This window comes from Heloderma suspectum, chromosome 10 (assembly GCF_057233095.1).
Source record: "Heloderma suspectum isolate Gila_16-S chromosome 10, 16-S_ref, whole genome shotgun sequence".
NCBI lineage: Eukaryota > Metazoa > Chordata > Lepidosauria > Squamata > Helodermatidae > Heloderma > Heloderma suspectum.
In genome coordinates, this window is record NC_139467.1 from 18,126,504 (window position 1) to 18,147,514 (window position 21,011).

Here is a 21,011-nt window from a genome sequence, read left to right on the forward strand (position 1 = left end):
AGAGTGAGAGATAGGTGAACAACCATGCCTACTTCTGTTGCCAGCCCTGGGGCATAGATGCTTTTGCTGAGTATACTGTTGTTTCTAAATAAAGGCCTTTCAGCTATGACATATTACCTGCTGGTTGTAGAGGGGGGGATGTATAGGCTGCTATGTGTGCACATGGTATGCAGTCCTCTTTCGACATACTGTACATCCTTAACTTTGTGAATCTAGCGCTTATCAAGGCTTTGCCATATGTATACAGATTGTAAAATGGGGATATGTGTGATCTTCACTAAGGGATGTGTGGATTGTGTAAAATCTGTTCGGTCTGTGTTTCACAGATTGTCAGGTGCCTTTTGTTCCATCATCTGCCCATTGATGGAATTGTGTGTGTGTTTTCATTTCCAAATTTGCACAAATTCACACTTGTGCAAATTCACACATGCAAAAAAATGTGCAACCTCCACCCCCGGTGTATTTTCAAGCTTCAGCCTATGGGGGAAATGTGCATTTTTGGCAGCTTTTAAAAAAAAATGTATACTTTTCTACAACAAAATTTGTGCAAGATTCCCAAAGGTTAGAAAAATGGGCTGCAAGTACATGGAATCTGCCCAACAGGGGGGAAGCCAGTCCACTGCAGAATCTGTGGGTCAGATTCATAAAAATCCAAATTTATTTGGTTCAATTGCTGATTTCTCTGACATCCCTAATCTTCACACATAACATTTCCACAACATTTGTTTTTGTCCTCTGTTTAGGTAGAACTAGTGCTGTGCCAAAATCTGTCCTCCAATTCCATAACTCCCACCCACCAAGGAGGCTTCCATTTTTCTGCCTCATTTTCAGGGTGCCTTGAAATTTCTTTTCATGTTTTTGATGGCATTTTTGAGTTTCCCTTATCATTGCAAGGAAGCTGAGGGTGCTGTGTGTGTCCTTCTTTCTGTTCCACATGTCTAAGTCACTCTGCACCACCCCCAGTCCCCAACATGACTGCCCATGCTTCCTGAGCTGAAAAATCCCCATGACAGGACCACTTCCCCTGGGCTTTAATTGAAGCCACAGAGGCTGCAGAGCACTAGAGATATTATTGTACAATGTATTGCACACTGTATGTACAATGTAATGCACACTGTATGTACAATGTATTGCACACTGTATGTACAATGAAAGACAGGACACAAACACGCTAAGTTTTCCCCCAAACTAAGTTAAGCAGAAGAATACTACACTCTACCCACATTTGTCTGAAATTTTATTTTCCTTTGGGGGAAAAAAATGTTGAAAGCCATTTCTTTTCTATCAAATTGAATGAGAATGGCAAAGAAAATGTGGAAGATATTTCAACGTGGCTCTAGGTAGTATGTCATCGGTGAAGAAGCCCAAACTGTTAGCTATACAGGTAAGATAAGTATATTTTTCTGATACCCTCTTAATTTTTGTATTCTGCAGGAGATCCTGTGGTATAATTCAGAAACATTCCAGCTCTTCAAATGGAACAGTCTACTGTATTAACACAGGTGACTATTACATTCAAGATTGTCTGTCTTCCTGCAGGAATCGACAAAGAGTGCGTACTAAACAGGATCCAGGGAGACTTTCCATTCTTTGGTGTTTCCTGGAAGTGAAATTATGTCTGCTCCCATAGGAACTGCCACATTTGCTATTGCTATTTTTCAGGCCATGGATTTTTTTTTCATGCATATATACTTTGACCACAATTATACTGAATTATGGGTTTTGTAGTTCCATGAGCGTGTACTTCACTCATGGTCACACTGTACCATGAGTTTTGTAGAGTACTAATCCAACGTATGCAATGTGACTGTGTGCAATGTGACTGTGACTGAAGCATGCATACATTTGAAAGCACTCAAAGCCTAAACTACAAAAACCATGTTACAGTGCAACAGTAATTACAGTACACATCCAGGGCCTTGATATTATTCAAGGAAGTTAGAAGGCTGCTGAAAACAAGACTATCTACAACCTGCAGAAGGAACTTGCATATTATCTTGCTCAAATTCAGCACACAATTCTAGGGAAGCAAACCTGTGGATTTTAACCCTGATTTATTTTCAGAGGGAATTTGGTAACAATCCTAAATGAGAGTTACGATGCATTGTGTGCATATATATTCCATGGTTTATGCACAGTCAGCTGCTTCACCAAAAACTTGCTCAGCCCATCTTGCTGTTTAGTATTAATTAAATCATATAAACAACTACTTAATTTTTCCAGTTTTGCAAGCCAGCCAACTTCACTGTGCCCCATTATGATGAAATGGATAGTTGCAATAAGGTTTGTGAGGCTCCTTCATACAAAGCCCAGCTTGGGGTGGGGAGAGGACGGATTAATGACGAGTTAGGGAAGTTGGTGCCAAGGATCCTTATTCCCATGTGGATGAAATCTTGGAATCTTGTTGGCTGTACCAAGCAACATGTAGCAGAGCAGCAATGTACACATAAAGCATCCTGCTAAATGTTTATGCTTAAAGAAGCATTGTTAATGGAGCAGGGAGGACCTCTAGGATGGGACGTGAAGGAGTCCAGTCCTATACAAAGAAGGGAAGGCCAGGAAATACTGTAGGTATAGGACAGGATGTGGAACCACCAGCCTGTGGGCCTAATACAGCCAAAGGAAGTTCTGATCCAGCCCACAGAACTTCCTTGGGTTCCTCTTAGGGGATGGGGCTTGGCCTGATCTGATCTCAGATCAGCATCAACTGAGTGGCTTTGTGTGGCTCACAGAGGCCCCATAGGGATAATGCACACTGCACAAAGCCCCAGAGACTTGGCTGGTGATCATTCCTCCTAGTCCTTTTCTTCATGCTGAGGGGGCATGGAACTCCCTGCCTCTCTCAGCACAGAGAAAGGCAAAATGGTTGGAGAATGGGGCAATGATGTCAGAGGGCAAGGCCACACCCATTGAAATCATCCAGCCTGCAGAGGGCCTGGTGGGAAGGGCAATATGGCCTCCCACCCATATCTGGTTCTGCACCGCTGCTATAGGGGATGCTGGGAATCAGCAGGCCATGGATATTACCCAGCAATTTTCTAGAGGAATAGGGTCTAGGAATGATTGCAGTGAAGGACGGAGGGTGCCAAAAGGCAGCTGGGAAGCAGGAAGTAGTGTTTGGCATTCCTATTCCATGCACAGCTAATCTGAGCTTCACTGCATGGCCCCGTCATTTCACAAGGCCATCACTGAAGGCGCATCAAGCCTCAATGCCGGAGACGTTCACCACAGTGCCTTTTCCTGACTTTGACAGCATTTTTCTGTGGAAAGGAGGAAATAAACAGGAAATAAAGCACAGCTGAGCAGAGGAAACTTCAACCTTCGCTTTTCAGTTTCTTTCTGTTTGAGTACAGTTGCCACTCAAAACAAAGCTCATGTCTATAACCCTGCAAGCATTGGGTTGGATCCAGATTTAAATCCTGTTTAGTGTAAACCTATTGAAATCAGTGGGACTTATTTATGTATTTATTTATTGCATTTCTATACTGCCCCATAGCAAAAGGTCTCTGAGCAGTTTACAGAAATTAAAACATTAAATACAATACAAAAAGTTTAAAAGACATTTACAAAAAAGCACATAAAAGCACTCAGACAATATACACAAACAACATACAGCTAAAAACAACATTGAACTATCAGGCATAACTAAAGACACATCCAGGACTGATTAAAACTCATCATGTGCTGCCAAATGCCTGGGAAAAGAGAGAGGTCTTAACCTGGCGCCTAAAAGATAATAACGTTGGTGCCAGGTGGACCTCATCAGGGAGCTTGATCCACAGATGGGGGCCACCACTGAGGCGGCCCCCTCCGTCATTGCTGCCTTCCCAGCTTCCCTTGGAGGAGGAACTCGGAGGAGGGCCTTAGGTGCTGAACGTAGTGTACAGGTAGATTCATTTCGGGAGTGGTGTGCCATCAGGTATTGCGGTCCCAAGCCGTATAGGGCTTTATAGGTTAAAACCAGCACCTTGAATTGAGCTCGGAAGCATATAGGTAGCCAGCGCAAATGGGCCAGAGTCGGTCTTATGTGTTTGGACCTTCTGGTCCCTGTTAACAATCTGGCCACTGCATTTTGCACGAGCTGCAGCTTCCGAACTGTCTTCAAAGGCAGCCCCACGTAGAGCACATTGCAGTAATGTAACTTGGAGATTACCAGAGCATAGACAACCAATGCCAGGTTACCCCTGTCCAGATAGAGGCGTAGCTGGGCCAGCAACCAAAGTTGGTAGAAGGCACTCTGTGCCACTGAGGCCACCTGATGGGACTTAGGTTCATCATTAACTTACGCCCCATAGGTTTCCATGAGTCCGGTTTAACTATGACTAAAGGATCCAAACCATTGTTTCTGTGGTGATTCAGTGGTGAGGGAAGGGCATTCTTTGTATGCTCAGAGACTCCCTACCCAGGATGCAAAGACAAGACAGTCGAACTAGGTTGATAGTGGGGTTCTGGATCCAGCCTCAGGAGGCCAAACACAGATCACAAGAGTTCCATGATCACATTTCTTGACATTTTCATTTTACCTACAAACAGCCACTGGAGTCTCCAGTTTTGATTGGAGAAGTGACATTCAGGGAGTGGGGGGAATTAAACATTTTTCAAACCTGAATTCCTCTCTGAAGATACTGTTAGCCCCCAAATTGAAAGAAATTCAGAGCCCTCTCCCCTGCTGCTGGCGTGCCAATAAAACCAGTCCTACTGACCACCACCACCACCCGAGTGGTTGCTTTAAGGTACATATAAAAAAGTTAGGAGATGTGGTCATGGGCCTCCTCTGCCTTATATAGTTTGGCCCTGTGAGCTTCAGCTGAAATTAATCACCCACTGATTAGACACTGGTTTTCATCCTTGGAAGCAGGGAGAAGGGATGTACAAGAATGTTGTTCCTGTTCGCAAATCATGTGCATAAGTAGCACAAGTATCGGGACATTTTCATAATATCCCAAGCTTGCGTTCACATTTGAAAGTGCATTTGCACAAGCGCACGCTTCTGAAAATCTGCAGTTCTGCAAATGTGCATTCCCTCCTCTCCAAAATCCACATTTTCATGCATTAATCTGGGGGGGGGGGGTTAATGCATATATGAGCGGGCATTTTTAAAATTGAGCATTTTTCTCAATCCGAAAAAAAGATGTTCACATTCAGGAATGTGAATGAGGCAAAGCAAGCTTTGAGGAGGAATTTGGAGAACTTCGACAAACTCAGGCATTGCATGTTCACCCATCCCTAGTGGGGAAGTCCCATCTTGTCTGCCTGGTTATGCTGATTAATTGAAATATATGTGCATTTAAAACAGCCTTGTAAATAATCCCACAAAAAAATATTAGCATGCAAAAAAACCAAAACCATAGCCTGCTAAGAGGCTAATGGTCTGGGTTACCACACTGGCCTCTGAGCAGACTAGTAAAAAAAAAAAAAAAAAGAGTGGGGTAAAGAGCCCTCTGTAAGCCAAGGCTGGGCAATTTGTGGCCCTCCTTTGTTGGACTGAAAGTCCCATCATCCCTCACCATTGACTCTTTTGGATAAGGCTGACAACATCTGGAGGGCCACAAGTTGCCCACCCCCATGCTAAACAGACTGGTCAGAACTCTCAGTCACTAGGAGAGAATTCCATGCACTCGCCTGTAGGGAATTCCTAGTCGCCTGTAGCTACCAGGGAAGTTATTCAATGCAATGCTGATTTAAGAATAAACTGTCCATTGTCTTGCCTTACATTTCACCTGAGCTAGCTAAACAGAGGGGAAGACCAGTGGAAACCACCACCCCCAATCAGGTTTATGTGGAACCATCCAGGTGCCAACCCGAACGTATGGGATGGGATCAGTAGATGAGAGAGAGGTACTGGGAGGGCACCCTTGGACAGGGATAAGCTGAGATGCTCAACACTGCCACACCCATCTTGGGTTTTCTTTTCTTACAATGCCCATCTTTGTCTCCTCCACACCAACTCACCCATTGTTCTCAGCACCTGCTCCAGATGAATTTTTGCCCAGGACATTGGTTCTGCAGTACATCAGCAAGCCACGCTGGCGCATGTAATAGCATGACACATCCACCACCAGCAAGACCACGAAGAGGATTCCCAGCACAATGGCTAAGATGCTGCCTATCCCCAAGCCCTTGTCCACAGTCTCTGGAAGAGGAGGAAAACATCTGTTTGCAAAAGCCAATGAGAAGGGCGCCAGAATGCCCAGGTCCTATTCCTAGCTCTGCAGAGATGATGGTAGCTTTTGAGTCTTGGACTATCCTCAGTGGATTTATTTCATTATATATTACAAACATATCCACTTTCTACCCTCCAGGTTTCCCTTGAGCAAAAAGGACCTCCCAAAACTCTCCACCTTATTATGCATTGCCAATGAAATTGAAGAGAGAGGTCTTTTGCCAGATATTTTGGGGGAGGGAGGAATTGTCTGACAGTGTCCTCACCATTAGCATCACCATTTCATTTCATTTATTATATTTCCATACCGCCCCATAGCCAAAGCTCTCTGGGCGGGTCATAAAAATTAAATCAAGCTGTGGTGGATCTTCCTTCTTTCTTCTACGGTTTAATATATTTATTTCTGCCATTACAAGCAACAGCAGTCTCTGTGTTGATAGCCTGGACACCATTTTGTATATCCCACAATGCTCTGGAAATAGCATTGCTCCAAGGCATTGTGGGGGAAAATGGCAACCACCACACACAAAATGGTGGAGAATATTTGGCAAATATTCAACAAACTGGTTGCCTTTTCAGGGTGGGACTTCAAAAACGAAAGTGTTTCTCTCCACCCCAAAATAAAGTCTGAGAAACTTCAGCTCAGCTCTAAATAAAATAGATGATTAATTAACGTTGATGGTATATCTATACCAGTTGCACTTGCAGGCAACTTGTGGTCCCATCAGCTGTAGCCAACATAAATAATGCCCATCCCAAGCTACACTATCTACAGCCCAAACAGCTTAACTGCCATGGCTTTCCCAAAGAATCTTGGGAATTTTAGTTTTGGGGCGGGTACTCGGAATTCTTTAGAGATTCCTAGACACCTCCCTCAGAGAACTGCAGTTCCCAGAGTCCCCGGTGGGGAGAGAATTGTTGTTAAAATTAGTTTAGACCTGTAGTGTGGACAACCCGTCTCCTACCCAACTGTTGGACTGGATGTTTGCAGTTCACCTTCTTGAAGAGTAAGTTTCTTCTCGGTACTCCCCAGATCATTGACAGCTTTGACAAGGAGTTCTGAAATATCCTCTTTTGATGTTGGTGTGAACTAAAACAACAACAACATTTTACATTTATCTCCCTTCCCAGTACAATGTATTATACTGTTATGACAATGGTATTGTTCTATGTCAAGTGAAGAGAAACCTACAAAGGTGTTTGCTTAGCCTCTAGCATCTATCCTCAGTCGGCATCTTAGCCCAGTGCTGCTTGCTTCCCTGAGCACTGATGGCTTTTGATGGCTTGTGGCTAGTAGGCTACAGAGAACACTATCTAGGTGGATGCTGGACAAAAACTGTTGAATAATTAGATTGTAGCCTCTGAAGTCAGTTGGCTGACAAAAAGCTGGCCTTGCGGGAAGGGAAAACTGTTTATACACAAAAGGTCTCCTAGTTCAGGAAGCAGGGTTATAAATAACAGCATCGTTATGGACAACAGCATTCTGCTTCCAAACTGAGAAATATTCCAGTTAGAGCAGGAATGAGGATAATGAGTTTATAGCATGCATGACTGAGAGGATGGTCTAATGGGCCCAAACCAAAGGATGGTGGAACCGGGCAAGTTGAGCATAGAGAAACAGACAACTGCAGATTTTATCTCTCTAAAAGACTGCTATAAAGGAAAACAGGGGAAGAAGGGATTGTCCATGATGGTGTACGTAAAGGAGGGGCGGGCAGGCTATCGTCAGGCCAGATGAGAAACTCTCATGAGACTCCCTGCCATGTCTCTAACCCTGGGAGATAAGTTAGGGTTGGGGTTATTGGGAAGAAGGAGCAGAGGAAGGCAAAATAGGGACAGTTTCAGGAGTGTGTCCAGGGCAGCCATTTCAAAGCAGTGTTCTGCAGAATTCTGGGATTCCTCAGATACATATCAGGGTTGCATTATTTATTTTATGTATTATTATATTTATATCCTGCCTTTTTTCCTCCTGGAAGGTCACTGAGCATGCTCAATTTTTGCTGGGGTGTTTTGCATGTGCACACACACATACTTAGAGCTTTTTCCCAAAACTGGGGGGGGGGTTAATTTGCAAATTAAACCTGCTGATACCTCCTTTTTGTACACATGCAGTGCCGTTTTGGCTACCTAAGGATTACCCCTTGGAGAATTGGGTGGGATAGCTAATACTTTGGAAGACAGAAACAAAATTCAAAGTGATCTGGATAGACTGGAGCACTGGGCAGAAAACAACAGAATGAAATTTAATAGGGATTAAATGCCAAGTTCTGCACCTAGGAAAAAGAAACCAAATGCACAGTTACAAGATGGGGGATACGTGGCTCAACAACACTACAAGCAAGAAGGATCTTGGAATTGTTGTCGATCACAAGCTGAGTATCAGTCAACAATGTGATGTGGCTGCAAAAAAGGCCAATGCTATTATGGGCTGCAGTCATAGAAGCATAGCTTCCAAATCCCGGGAAGTACTAGTTCCCCTCTACTCAGCACTGGTTAGGCCTCATCTGGAGTACTGTGTCCAGTTCTGGGCACCACACTTGAAGAAGGATGCAGACAAGCTGGAGAGGGTTCAGAGGAGGGCAACAAAGATGATCAGGGGACTGGAAACAAAGCCCTATGAGGAGAGACTGAAAGAACTGGGTATGTTTAGTCTTGAGAAGAGAAGACTGAGGGGAGATATGATAGCGCTCTTCAAGTACTTGAAGAGTTGTCACAGAGAGGAAGGCCAAGATCTCTTCTCGATCATCCCAGAGTGCAGGACATGGAATCATGGGCTCAAGTCACAAGAAGCCAGATTCCAGCTGAACGTCAGGAAAAACTTCCTGACTGTCAGAGCAATACGACAATGGAGCCAGTGACCTAGGGAGGTGGTGGGGTCTCCCACCCTGAAGGCATTCAAGACGAGGCTGGACAGCCATCTGTCAGGGATGCTCTGACCTGGATTCCTGCATGGAGCAGGGGGTTGGACTCAATGGCCTCTTAGGCCCCTTCCAACCCTGCTATTCTATGATTCTATGATTCTTTGTATGTGTAAACAGGATTAAGGTGGCCACTTTGGCATTGCCCCCCCAAAAAAGACAAAAGAGGGCATAGATTTGCATAACATTTGCATAAGCTAATTTATATTTATAGGTCAAACTTAGGGGAGAAATGACTACAACTGAAAGAGAATCACAGTTCATCTGACCATGGTGGGGAAGACTGTGACCAGGTGATCTGTGTGTGCCTCCTCCGTCAGGTACCAACTGTGGATGGGCAATTTCAAGGCCCCTGCGCGCGCTCCCTCCCTTCTTATGCTTCTCTGTCTTTGCACAGGCTTTGAACTGGACAGCCCTTCAAATAGAAAACACCTTCAAATAGAGGACTGTCCTCTCTCACAGCCCTCAAATAGAGAGCTGTCCTCTGTGAAGTAGGACACTTGGCCAACCTAGACCACTACCAATCTTCTGTTCCTGCATGCTGCTCCAAGGAAGTGCTGTGTGTGTTCTACAAGGCACTCTCCTCTGTCTATTCAGGGAGGCTTGGCCTGCACCCAAGATCACTCCCTGGAATCCAGAGTCATGGGCAGTGATTCTTCCGTAGAGAAGGAGAAAGTTCCCTGAAGATAGACAGTTTGAAAAACAAAGCAACAAGGAGGGGAGGGGGTGGGGAAGCCAACTGCCAGCTGAGGATGATTAGTAGTGAGGTGGATAAATTGGAAATCCCAGGAAACACCCCCACTGGCATCTGGATTTCACTATGCAAGGGAGTAGAGTACAGAGGCTGGGAGGGGATCCCGAGGGAGTAGTCTAGAAGCAAGTCAAAAGCCAGAAATTGCACAGCTCTGTTTCAGAATTTGGGAAGTGTTGAAAAAGGGAGGGAGATGAATCAATACACCTTTCTGAAAGTCACTGCAGGAAGGATGTGAAGTAACAGTTTTCAGCAAAGCAATTTTTATCAGATAGCTTCAGCTACTGGGCAGTATAGAAATGTAATAAATAAATAAATCTGAGGTTAAATTTGAGGAACATCCTAATGATAAGATGATAAGCAACTTTTTACAATTCTTTTTTTCTCCCGTGGTCTTAGGGTTCCGCATGGGCTGCAATGCACCCAAACCCTCACAACAACCCTGCAAGGTGAGCTAGGCAGAGAGAGAGTTAGTGAGTTGTCCAGCCCACACACCTGAGCTTTGGGCCAAGCAGGGCTTTAGTCCTGACATCTCCTGAGACCAAACCCAACACTAGCTCAGTGTTCTTTCATTCAAATTTTGGGTCAGACTAGCCCACGTCCTCAGTTAACTAGAGACTAGCATGCTGTTAATGTGGAAGACAGTCTGGACAGCAGATGTTTACATTGTGTGTGTGTGTGTGTGTGTATATATATATGTGTGTGTGTGTTTAATTTATTTACTTTATTTAGGGTGCAATCCTACGCATGTTTAGACAGAAAGAAGTCCTACAATTCCCAGCAAGCCCCAGCCAGCTGTACTCTTCAAGTATTTTTATCCCACTCCTCAGCCAAACAGTTTTCTAGAGCAGCTTACATGCAAATCAATAAAAATAAGAGAGTCTCTCCCCACAGGTTTACGATCAAAAAAAGACATGACACACAAGGATAACTGGATGGAAAGGGAAGAGGAAAAAATTAAGCAGTCTTTCAGCAGGGCCGGTGGAATGGCCCTGCTCCCCCTCTCATTGCCCTCTATATAGCCTGAAAATAAATATGCCCAAATCTCAAGGATCCGTCCTAACTCCAGTCTCAGTGGGCCCCTCCAAGTGCCATGTCTCACCTCAAAGGAGAAGGTGTATCTGTTTCGGTCTCGCGCCACCTCCTTGATGTCATCCCCTTCGAAAACCTTCCCCTTCCAAGACACAGAGACAGAAGGGGAAGGGTTGGCCAGGATGGTGAAGTTGTACTGGGTATGATTCCCTATTCGGGTGACAAATGATTCACCGGTGGGAAACTCTATCCTGGGAGTGACTGGGAAAGCAAACCAGGTTAGCATCAGGCATTTGTTACTCAAACAAGTGGTGAGATGAGGCATCCCACCCAGTGTCTTGCCGTATTTGTGTTGTATACTTGCTGTCTGCTGCTGCCCTATTCCCTGGTCAGGAGTCAGGATGCCACGTTCCCTTTGAGTAGTATGCATGATGACATGCACATTATTATATAGGAACATGGCCATTAGGCAAATAAAGATTAACTGATGATTTTCAAGTTGTGTCCCAGGGAATCCTGAGGTTCCTTGGATGCTTGGCAAGGATTCCTCAGTGAGAAGATGGGGAACAGCACACAAACATCTTCCATTACTGAACAGTCCCTCCAACATGTAGCCACAAAAGGGCATTGGGTGAAGCATTATCACAGCTGAGCTGCCCATAGCTATCAGTGGAGAGCCAAGCCAGCACACTGAGGGACATACCAAATACACCACAGCCAGGAAGACCTTGCAACTCAGGCGAGGTCCCAGCTCAAACAGGAAATCTCTGATAGCCCTTCCTGTCCAGGTCCAGGGGCCAACCTGGGTGGGCAGGGCCTCCGAATACTTAACTGCCAGGATGTCAGGAGTGGCTGGACTTGTGTGTGGCTGCCCCACGTGGTGAACCACTGAGCTGCAGGTGACAACCTTCACAGAGAATTACATTCAGGCCCTGGACTGACTCCAGTCACGCAGCTGGGCTATTGGATCCTCCTTTACAAGAAGGAGCTTAAAGGACTTCCTGTTCTTGTTGAGCCTTATTTGAGCAACATGAGTGCTATTCAGTTGACACTGATTGGAAGAGTTCTACAAATGGGGGTGGGGGGCACTACTGAGAAAGCCCTGTCCTATCTTGGCCCAGTGCTGAGAGACACGAAAACAGCCCTTACATTTAATATTGAGCATGACGTTTGTGGAAACCACTTCACTCCGCTCCTCAATGCTAGCCTCGCAGGTGTAGACACCAGCATCTGAGAGCTGTGTTTCCTTGATCACCAGCACCCCCTGTTCGACAGAAATTCGTCCTGCCAAGTAGAACAGAGATGCTGTAATAATTGGCGGCAGAGAGGGTAGGCTATTTGTCTATGGCTCAGGTGTTGAAACTCTTTCAGCCCCAGGGACAGATTCCATTTTGGAGAATTGGGGGGCTGCATTCCAAGGGTGAGCAGGGCTGAAGGCAAAAGGAGCAGGACCAAGATACCAAAAAGAGTGGCATATTTTAGTTAAATCTCTTACTGCTAGGTACTACAGCTTAGGAGAGGCATTTCAACCTTTTTTAGAAGGGGGGAAAACTGCACAAATGTGAGGAAACCACCCAACAGGTGGTGGTGGGGGAAAGGGGGGGAAGCCAAGGGAAGGAAGCAGGTCTATAGGGGGAACTTTGGAGGGCTGGATTAGGACCCCAGGGCCCTCAGGCCTAAGGTTCTGCACTCCTACTCTATAGGCAACACTGCATAGAATCTCCTGCTCACCATCCCCAACATTACTGACGTTCTCATTTCTGAAGATCCATCTGACAGTTGGTGATGGGATTCCTGTGGCCAGGCAGTTGAAGTCGACCCTGGTGCCTTCAGTAACATCCTTCACGGGGTCCAATTTGGTCAGAAACGTGGGTTTCTCTGCAGACCACAACCGACCGAGGATTTAAAAAAACAACAACACAGAATCAGGTGGGCAGGGCTGCAATTACTGGTGCTGCAGTACGAAACCAGTGTTCAAATTATGGGAGGGGCAGAGAGGTCTCCTTTCCTTTTGTGTTGATCCACTTAGGGTACAATCCCATGCATGTTTACATAGAAAAGTCCTACAACTCCCAGCAGGCCCCAGCCCTAAATGGCCAACTGAGGCATGCTGGGAGTTGCAGGCCTTTTTTCTGTCTTAGAAAAATGGATTGCATAGGATTGTGCCTTTAAATAGCCATTTTCCCTCCGGGGGAACTGTAGTTTCTGGGACCACTACGGATCTCCGCAAGGAAATTCTTTGTATCCTCACCATTCCCAGGATTCCTGGAAGAAGTCATGACAGTTAAACTGCTCCCAATCAGTGGTGCAAATATGCCTTTAGAGTGAGATATTCCGTGAACTTGGCTTATTGGATTATCCTCTTTATGGTATGTCAAGAAATATATATGGTTTAACTGGCCATATGGGACAATTCAGCATGGGGGCCAGGGTGACCCCCATCCATGTGGGGTAATACTGTGCAGGGATCTTGGGTCCTTAAAAGCTTAAGATATTTCAAATATTTCCGAAGGGTGAATATGTTCCTAAACCCAGCCATAGGAGAGAAAGCATGGCAGGACATGGCAACCTGAAATCTAATTGTCCGAGACCATAACCAGAGACTTCTCTGGGTTCTCCCAAGAGGCACGCCTATGTTACAGACTTAAACTGGTTTAGCAGTCATTCCAGGGAACTCTAGGCCAGGCTTTTCCAACCTGGTGCTACCTCCAGTTGTTTCGGATGACAACTCCCAGTATTCCTGACCATTGGCCATGCTGGCTGGGGATTGATGAGACTTGAAGTCCAAAACATCTGGAGGACACCAGGCTGGGAAAGGCTGCCTTAGACACTGTAGTTCTGTGAGAAGGCTTAAGGGGATCCCAAAAAGACTTCTCAGCTTAACATTTAGACTATTTGCCCATTAGCCCTGTATTGTCTACCATGAATGGCAGTGGCTCTCCAGGAACACAAACAGGTTAAGGTCTTTCACATCAGCAGATACCTGATCCTTCTAGCGAGAGATACCAGGGATTGAACATGAGACCCTCTGTATGTGTGCTGCCATTTAGCAATGGTCCTGCTTCAAAACACACTCACCAGACTACAGTTGGGGGAAGCCATGAGTCATGGCCCAAGACAGCTAAGATAGTATAAAATGGATGCAATGTAAATGTATAGTCTCTCTGGAATTCCTTTCCTTTTATTCTCCCCCATATGTTCCTTATGGGGCTACTCTGTACATGAATTCTAATCCATGCTGGGTTTTATTACTCAGAATTCCATTTTCCATTGAAGTTGCTTGGTGCCCAAGAGAATGTCACTTACGGATCACACGGATTTTGATTTGGGCTTTAGCAGTCCCTCCAGAATCAAAATCACCAGTGCACGTGAAGGTCCCACCCTTCTTAGGGTCCGAGAGAGTCATCTCCAGCCCTTTGGACAACTCATCAATTGACTTCACTTTGTATGGCTCTGAATCCTCCTCAATTTCCTCCTCATCCGGGTCAGTCCAGATCAAGGTAGCTTCCCCACCTCTTCTCACTGCCAAGTAGAGGAGTTTACAATGCAGTTTGTATGGCAGATTTCACAGTTGGGGAGGATACAGGGAAGAAAAATAACCAGATAGGCATATTCATCAGATGAACAGACAGGTAAATAATGGCAAATGTATATTTTTTACTAAACCTGGATGGATGGATGGATGGATGGATGGATGGATGGATGGATGGATGTTTCAGGGAAAGGTTAGACATACATAAAAATAGGAGGCACCCTGCTTTCAAGAGCACACTGTATTGAACTGGAGTCCTGATTCTGTCAGGCCCCAGTCAAATTAGATTCTTTTTATTATCAAGATGAAACAAAGTCATTTGGGCAAAAGGTTTATTGATAGAAGATAGATGCAGAATAAATACGCAAAGAAAGCTCACACATCTCTTCAACTGACAAAGCAACCACTCATCACAAGCTGTAGGCTGGGGCCCCTATCAACAGCGTATGAGATGTTGTTCCAAGGGCCACACATTCTTCAGGCCGGCAGCATGTTTTCCCCCATGGAGTGAGACCAAAGCACAAAGCCTGCAGACTGGATCTTATAAGCTTCTCTGCTAGATGCCTCTCTCCAGCTCATGAGCTTACAGGCAATGCCAATCCTGCTTCTCAGAAGCTGTCAGGCCAGCACACAAACATTCAGGAGAAGGGGGGCTTCTCTTTCCCAAAGGGGCTCGAAGCATTGCAGGCTGGGAGATCAATCACCCCTTCTCTGAGAACAGGGCCCCAACATTCCACCATGGGAGGGGGAGTTTCTCAGCTCTTCTGCAAGAATCAAGGCAGGACACCCTCATCTCTTTTACTTCATGAGGTAATCGGGCAAAGGCTTAGTAATGTTCAATTGTTGACATATGGAGCTGTATTTGCTTGGAACCAGTTAAGGTGTGTGAAAGGCCTACTTAATTAACTATAAAGCTGCCAGCTAAACCAAACTACACAGGTTTCTAGGCAGCTACGCACCAGCATATAGGAATGCTGTGAAGACCACCTTTTTGCTCACTAACAGACTCACTACACACACTCACCACATTGCTGTCAATGTACAATCTTCCCTTTTGCAGAGCACAGATTGGCTGTGAACCTGTGACATCATAAGGCACCATTCCATGTCTTCCCAAAGTGATTTTTAAGCTTAGGAACAAAAAAAAATGGTTGTTCAAATCCAAGGTTGGGAAACTTTGGTCCTCCCAACATTGTTGGAATTCAATTCCCATCGGACCAAAACAGCCTGGCCAATCATCAAGGATGATGGACATTGTAATCCAACAACATCAGGATGGCCACAGGTTCACCAGTCCATTGTGCTGTGCTGTCTGGAGTTGCTGGGAGCTGTAGCCAAACACACCTGGAGAGCATAAGGTTAGGGAAGACTAGCTCTCCAGGGTTTCAGAGAAGGGTCTTACCTAGCTAGAGATGCCAAAGATTGCATTTTTGCATGCACTTTGCCACTCTGTTCATTCTGCAAGTACAAAAAACAACAACATGTTGGCTCCCAGTTTTATATATGTCTGTAGTTATCTTCAGTTATTTGCTTTCACCTTTGCATAAGAAATACGCCTTCTTGTCCAACTCCACATTCCCATTGCTTGGAATGATCTCCACTTCATAGGCACAATGGACAGTCCCTAAGGAGAGAAAAGAAATGACTAACACAGAAGTGTTGGATCCCTCTCGGAATTTAATTTCATTTTATCTGAGAACATCTAGTTAAAACTGGCGTAACAGCCCAAGCAAACATTCTAAGCAGTCTGTTTGCAGAGGCAATGATGCTTTCAGGACATCCCTGAAGTAGTGAATGGTTCAACAGACATCCCCTCATGGTCCTTTGTGATGTCACAGATGATGATTGGGCCTGGACCAGTCTTGGGTCTAGTAAGACATCTTAGTCAACCTGTTATATGAGATTTGGGGTGCAATCCTATGCATGTTTAGACAGAAAGAAGTACTACAACTCCCAGCATTCCCCAGCCAGCATGGCTGGCTGGGGAATGCTGGGAGTTGTAGGACTATTTTCTGTCTAAACATGCATAGGATTGCACCCTTAGTTGTTTGGTTGATTAATTAGTCTACCAAGTTTATATAACTCTAGAGTTAAGAAAATCACTCTAAAGGGGAAAGGCATGCTTTCTTGGTGTTTAGAAGATGTTGCACCTTAGAATGCAGATAAAGAATGCATCTTAGAAGAAGCATTCCTTATTCTCTCTCAAACAGGAGTTAATGCCTCTTTTAAACTGGCATTTGACATCTGCAGATTGTATAAGCACTTGTATTAAAAATGGTGAACTCTGCATTCTTGTTAATAGAGGCCACCTTTTTAGTCAGTCAAAAAGTTTTTAATCCATTACAGGGCAATCCTACAATTGTAGACTCAGAAGCAGGCTCCATTGTGTTGCATGGGACTTGCTCCCAGCTAAGTGTGTATAGGTGGACTGCAGCCTTAATCTAAACTAATGTGGCATCCTTGATACAAATCTATGAGACAGGGAAATTTTTGACATGCTACATAAGAAAGAAAAAAAGGGGGGGTCACCAGAATCTCTAGCAAATCTGATAGGGGCTAGGGAATAAGAATTCCTTGCCCGCCAAAACATGCTAGCCAGTGTCTCTGTGGATCAAAAACTATGTACCAACCTAGTGCCCTCTTTTTGGAGTACAACTATGCTGGCAGAGAGATTATGTACATTGTAGTCCAACACATCTGGAGGGCACTAGGTACTAAGTAGGCATTTCCCAAATATATTTGGAACACATCTACTGGTGGTGGTTAATGATACACCAGAGAAGAAACGGCCAACTTCTGTGTTCTTCTCAAGGACTTCTTTTTTTCACAAACCAATCTAGGGGCTTGAACAATGTGATCTTGTCGTGGCTGGCCCAGTGCCATGGCCAGCCCAAGAAGGCAACAATGTGGGGAAGTTGGAAAGATAATGGATCCAACATGGGACCCACAACTGAGGTCCGAGAAGCTTGGATGACATCATTCTCATTCACCATAAAAAGACTTATCAGTGCCCTGAGTTGGAAGACGTAGGTGCCACATTTCTGGGTAAACCTTCACAATTCTTAGTAGCAGTAGTACTACACAAGGCAGCTTACCTACGAAGTTAAGAACCCCCACCATAAGAAAGAATAAAAATGCAACCACAAGACAGAATGAAACAACAGAACCAAGCAGTTTAAAAGAGCAACCTATCATCCTCATTCTAAAAGAAACCTGCTTAAATCAAGCCATCTTCAGTTCTCTGGCATGACATAATTGATCGGGTTGTGGGGAAGGAACGAAAGAATAAATGAGTTTCCTGAAAGACCCCTTCAAGAGGCAGATTGTCAACAGCCCATGTTTTTTCCAGAATTTGCATGAGACAGCAACACAATAAAGTGTGTATTAAATACACAGGATCAATACTTCTTTTATTTACAGGTGAAACTGTACAGGAATGGGTGACCCTACCAAGTTCAAATTCACTCAATTTCTTAATTTTTCAATGTTAACTTGTTTCCACATCGTATTGCAAATTAAGTTTTTTCCAGTCCGCATGAAAATGTGTATGTATTTTCAAGAGATATATAAGCATTTTGGGTGCACATTTTAAAAATTTACACATTTAATGCACACCTTTTCAAATGTAGACTTTTTTTCAAGTAGTATGACAATAGTATAGAGTGGTTTGTGCACATTTTTTTTTTAAAAAATGCACACATTTTTAGACATTTTCAAATGGATGCATTTTTGTGTGCGTGTACTTTTTCAGAGGTATGTATTTTTGTATGCTTTCTTTTAGCGAACTGCATTGCAAACTTTGGGAAAGGATGGATTTCAAGATCTAAATGCATACTGGACTAGTCAGACAAGTAGACTCCCTGGTATAAAGCAACCGTGTATTTTCCTGTATTTTCCTCGAAGTTTCCCCTCAACATTCATTTAAACTTCATAGACTTGTAAGTCTTCTAAACTAGTCAGTCTTCTGATCTAAAAAGACTTAAGTCTTACTTAAAGACTTTAAGACTGACTGACTGACTGACTGACTGACTGACTGACTTAAGGACTTTAAGGCTTTAAGGCTTTAAGACTTTTAAAGACTCTTTAAGACTCTTTAAAGACTCTAACAGATTTTAAGACTTTAAAGACTTTAAGACTTTACTTACTTTAAGTCTTACTTTGTAAGTCTTCTGATCTAAAAAGACTTTAAGTCTTACTTAAAGGCTTAAAGACTTACTTATTTTAAGACTTTAAATACTTTAAGACTCTTCAAGACTCTTAAAGACTTTAAGACTTACTTACTTACTTAAGACTTTAAGTCTTACTTTGTAAGTCTTCTGATCTAAAAAGACTTGTAAGTCTTTTGATCTGGTGGCACTTCATCCTATATGGTAAACTCATTCTCCAAGTGTGGAGCTTTATGTAGCCAAAACAACACCATCCACACAGAAGAGGGAGGTAGCAACAGGCTTTGGAGAACCCCAAAGTTTGAGGAACATGCAAAAAATGTTAGGAAAACATTCCAAAGAGGAGGAAAGGCCAAAAAAAACAGTCCAGTGGGGACTAAACAGGGTCAGGGGCTAAAAATTCTGATTGGAGGCTCAGGGGAAGGAACCCAGGAGGAAGAAATGAAGTATTCTGGAAAGGGGCATGGTTGACTGGCTGGCTGGAACCCTGAACCCTGAGTACTCCACACTGCACATTGTTCGTTGCAAGTCCTTTTCCTTAAATCAGCCTTCCCCAAGGCAGTGCCTTCCTGATATTTTGGACTATAACTCCCATCAGCCCCAGCCAGCAGGGCCAATGGTTGGGGATGATGGGGATTGGAGTACAAAACATAATGTCAGGAAAGGCTGCCTTAAAGTGATCAATAGGAATAAAATTGCTTCAGGACATATTCAGTGACTGTGTGTTTTGCAGTCTGGACACAACCAACCCCCACCCCACCCCAAACTGGACCCATCCACCTTACCTGCTATAAAAAAGACCATGAGAAATCTCCCTGGTCCCATCTTACAGGCTCGGTGGGAGTATGAGTTGGGCTCTCTCAGCATCAGCAATTTGGAATAGAAACTCCTGGGTCCTCCTGGGCTATTTATAAAGCTTTATCCCCACCCTCCATCCCTTGCACCCACCTACCTTTTTCTTTCCTCCCCCACCCCCACCCTGCAGGAAATCAGTGGGGTGGAGAAAAGGAGGGGGCTGGAACAGGAAGGCAGACTGGGAGGGGGGAAAGAAAGGGAGAAAAAAACACATATACAAACTGGACTTCTAGAAAAAGGGGAAATAAACACAGAGGGTGTGTGTGTATACTTTTGCATTCATGTTTAAGTATATTTTCATATGGACATTTGTGTAGTCTTTTGTCTGTTTCTTTGGGCACAAGTGGTTTTACATTTTGTAGCTCTACATATAAGCTTTTCTCTATGCCTACAGTGGGACCTGCAGCAAAATGTTGCAGTATCAAGTGCTCTGGTTCAGCTCCAATCATCAACCGTGCTGATGATTTACCATGCTCGATGGTAAACCATTCTGTTCCTGCCCAGTTTTCCCCCTCCCCAAGTTTCAGCATTCCATGGGCCACCAAGCATGCACAGACAAGCTGAATATGAACCAACAATGTGATGTGGTTGCAAAAAAGGCCAATGCTCTTTGGGGCTGTATTCACAGAAGCATAGCTTCCAAATCCCAGGAAGTACTAGTTCCCCTCTACTCAGCACTGGTTAGGCCTCCCCTGGAGTACTGTGTCCAGTTCTGGGCACCGCACTTTAAGAAGGATGCAGACAAACTGGAGAGGGTTCAGAAGAGGGCAACAAGGATGATCAGGGGACTGGAAACAAAGCCCTATGAAGAGAGACTGAAAGAACTGGCCATGTTTAGCCTTGAGAAGAGAAGACTGAGGGGAGATAGGATAGCGCTCTTCAAGTACTTGAAAGGTTGTCACAGAGAGGAAGGCCAGGATCTCTTCTCGATCATCCCAGAGTGCAGGACACAGAATAATGGGATCAAGTGACAGGAAGCCAGATTCCGGCTGAACATCAGGAAAAACGTCCTGACTGTTAGAGCAATATGACAATGGATCCAATGTCCTAGGGAGGTGGTGGACTCTCCCACACTGGAGGCATTCAAGATGGGGGATGCTCTGACTTGGATTCCTGCATCGAGCAGGGGGTTGGACTCGATGGTCTTGTAGGCCCCTTCCAACCATACTATTCTAGGATTCTAGGATTCTAGGAAAGTGTGTGAATTCACTATGCATAGAATTAATTGGGTATTTGAAAATGGTGTATACTCTATCGAGCACCCCTACTTAGCCAGGCAGGTCTCGCAGGCAGCAGGTTGGTGACAGTTAGGTTTGCCTTGACAAAAAGATGGAGAAGGTGTTTTAGCTTGCTTTCAGACCACTAGAAAAAAAGGTCACAACAAGTCCTCTTTCTCCCTCCTTCTGGCTTTTTTTAAAAAGCTCTGTTCCTCAAGTTAATAGATATTTATTTATTGAATTTAAATCCCACCTTTCCCCCAAAGAGATCAAGGAAGCATACGTGGTTCTTTCCCTACCCCCAGTTTTATTCCCACAACAATCCTGTGAGGTAGGTTAACCTGAGAAATGGTGATTGGTCCAAGGTTACCCAGTGA

At 44.5% G+C, this 21,011-nt stretch overlaps 1 protein-coding gene across 1 annotated transcript; it reads right to left on the bottom strand.

Moving 5' to 3' along the window:
• Window positions 1-1,228: 1,228 nt before the first annotated feature.
• On the bottom strand, window positions 1,229-19,437 carry LOC146337853 (neural cell adhesion molecule 2-like). The gene is made up of 9 exons (XM_084814371.1): window positions 19,348-19,437; window positions 15,934-16,020; window positions 14,171-14,386; window positions 12,596-12,742; window positions 12,014-12,148; window positions 10,935-11,125; window positions 7,160-7,253; window positions 5,953-6,133; window positions 1,229-3,260 (listed from the first exon to the last, which is right to left on the bottom strand). The coding sequence occupies exons 1-9, from the start codon at window positions 19,427-19,429 to the stop codon at window positions 3,200-3,202; spliced, it is 1,194 nt and encodes a 397-aa protein (XP_084670497.1). The 5' UTR covers window positions 19,430-19,437; the 3' UTR covers window positions 1,229-3,199.
• Between the last annotated feature and the right edge of the window lie 1,574 nt (window positions 19,438-21,011).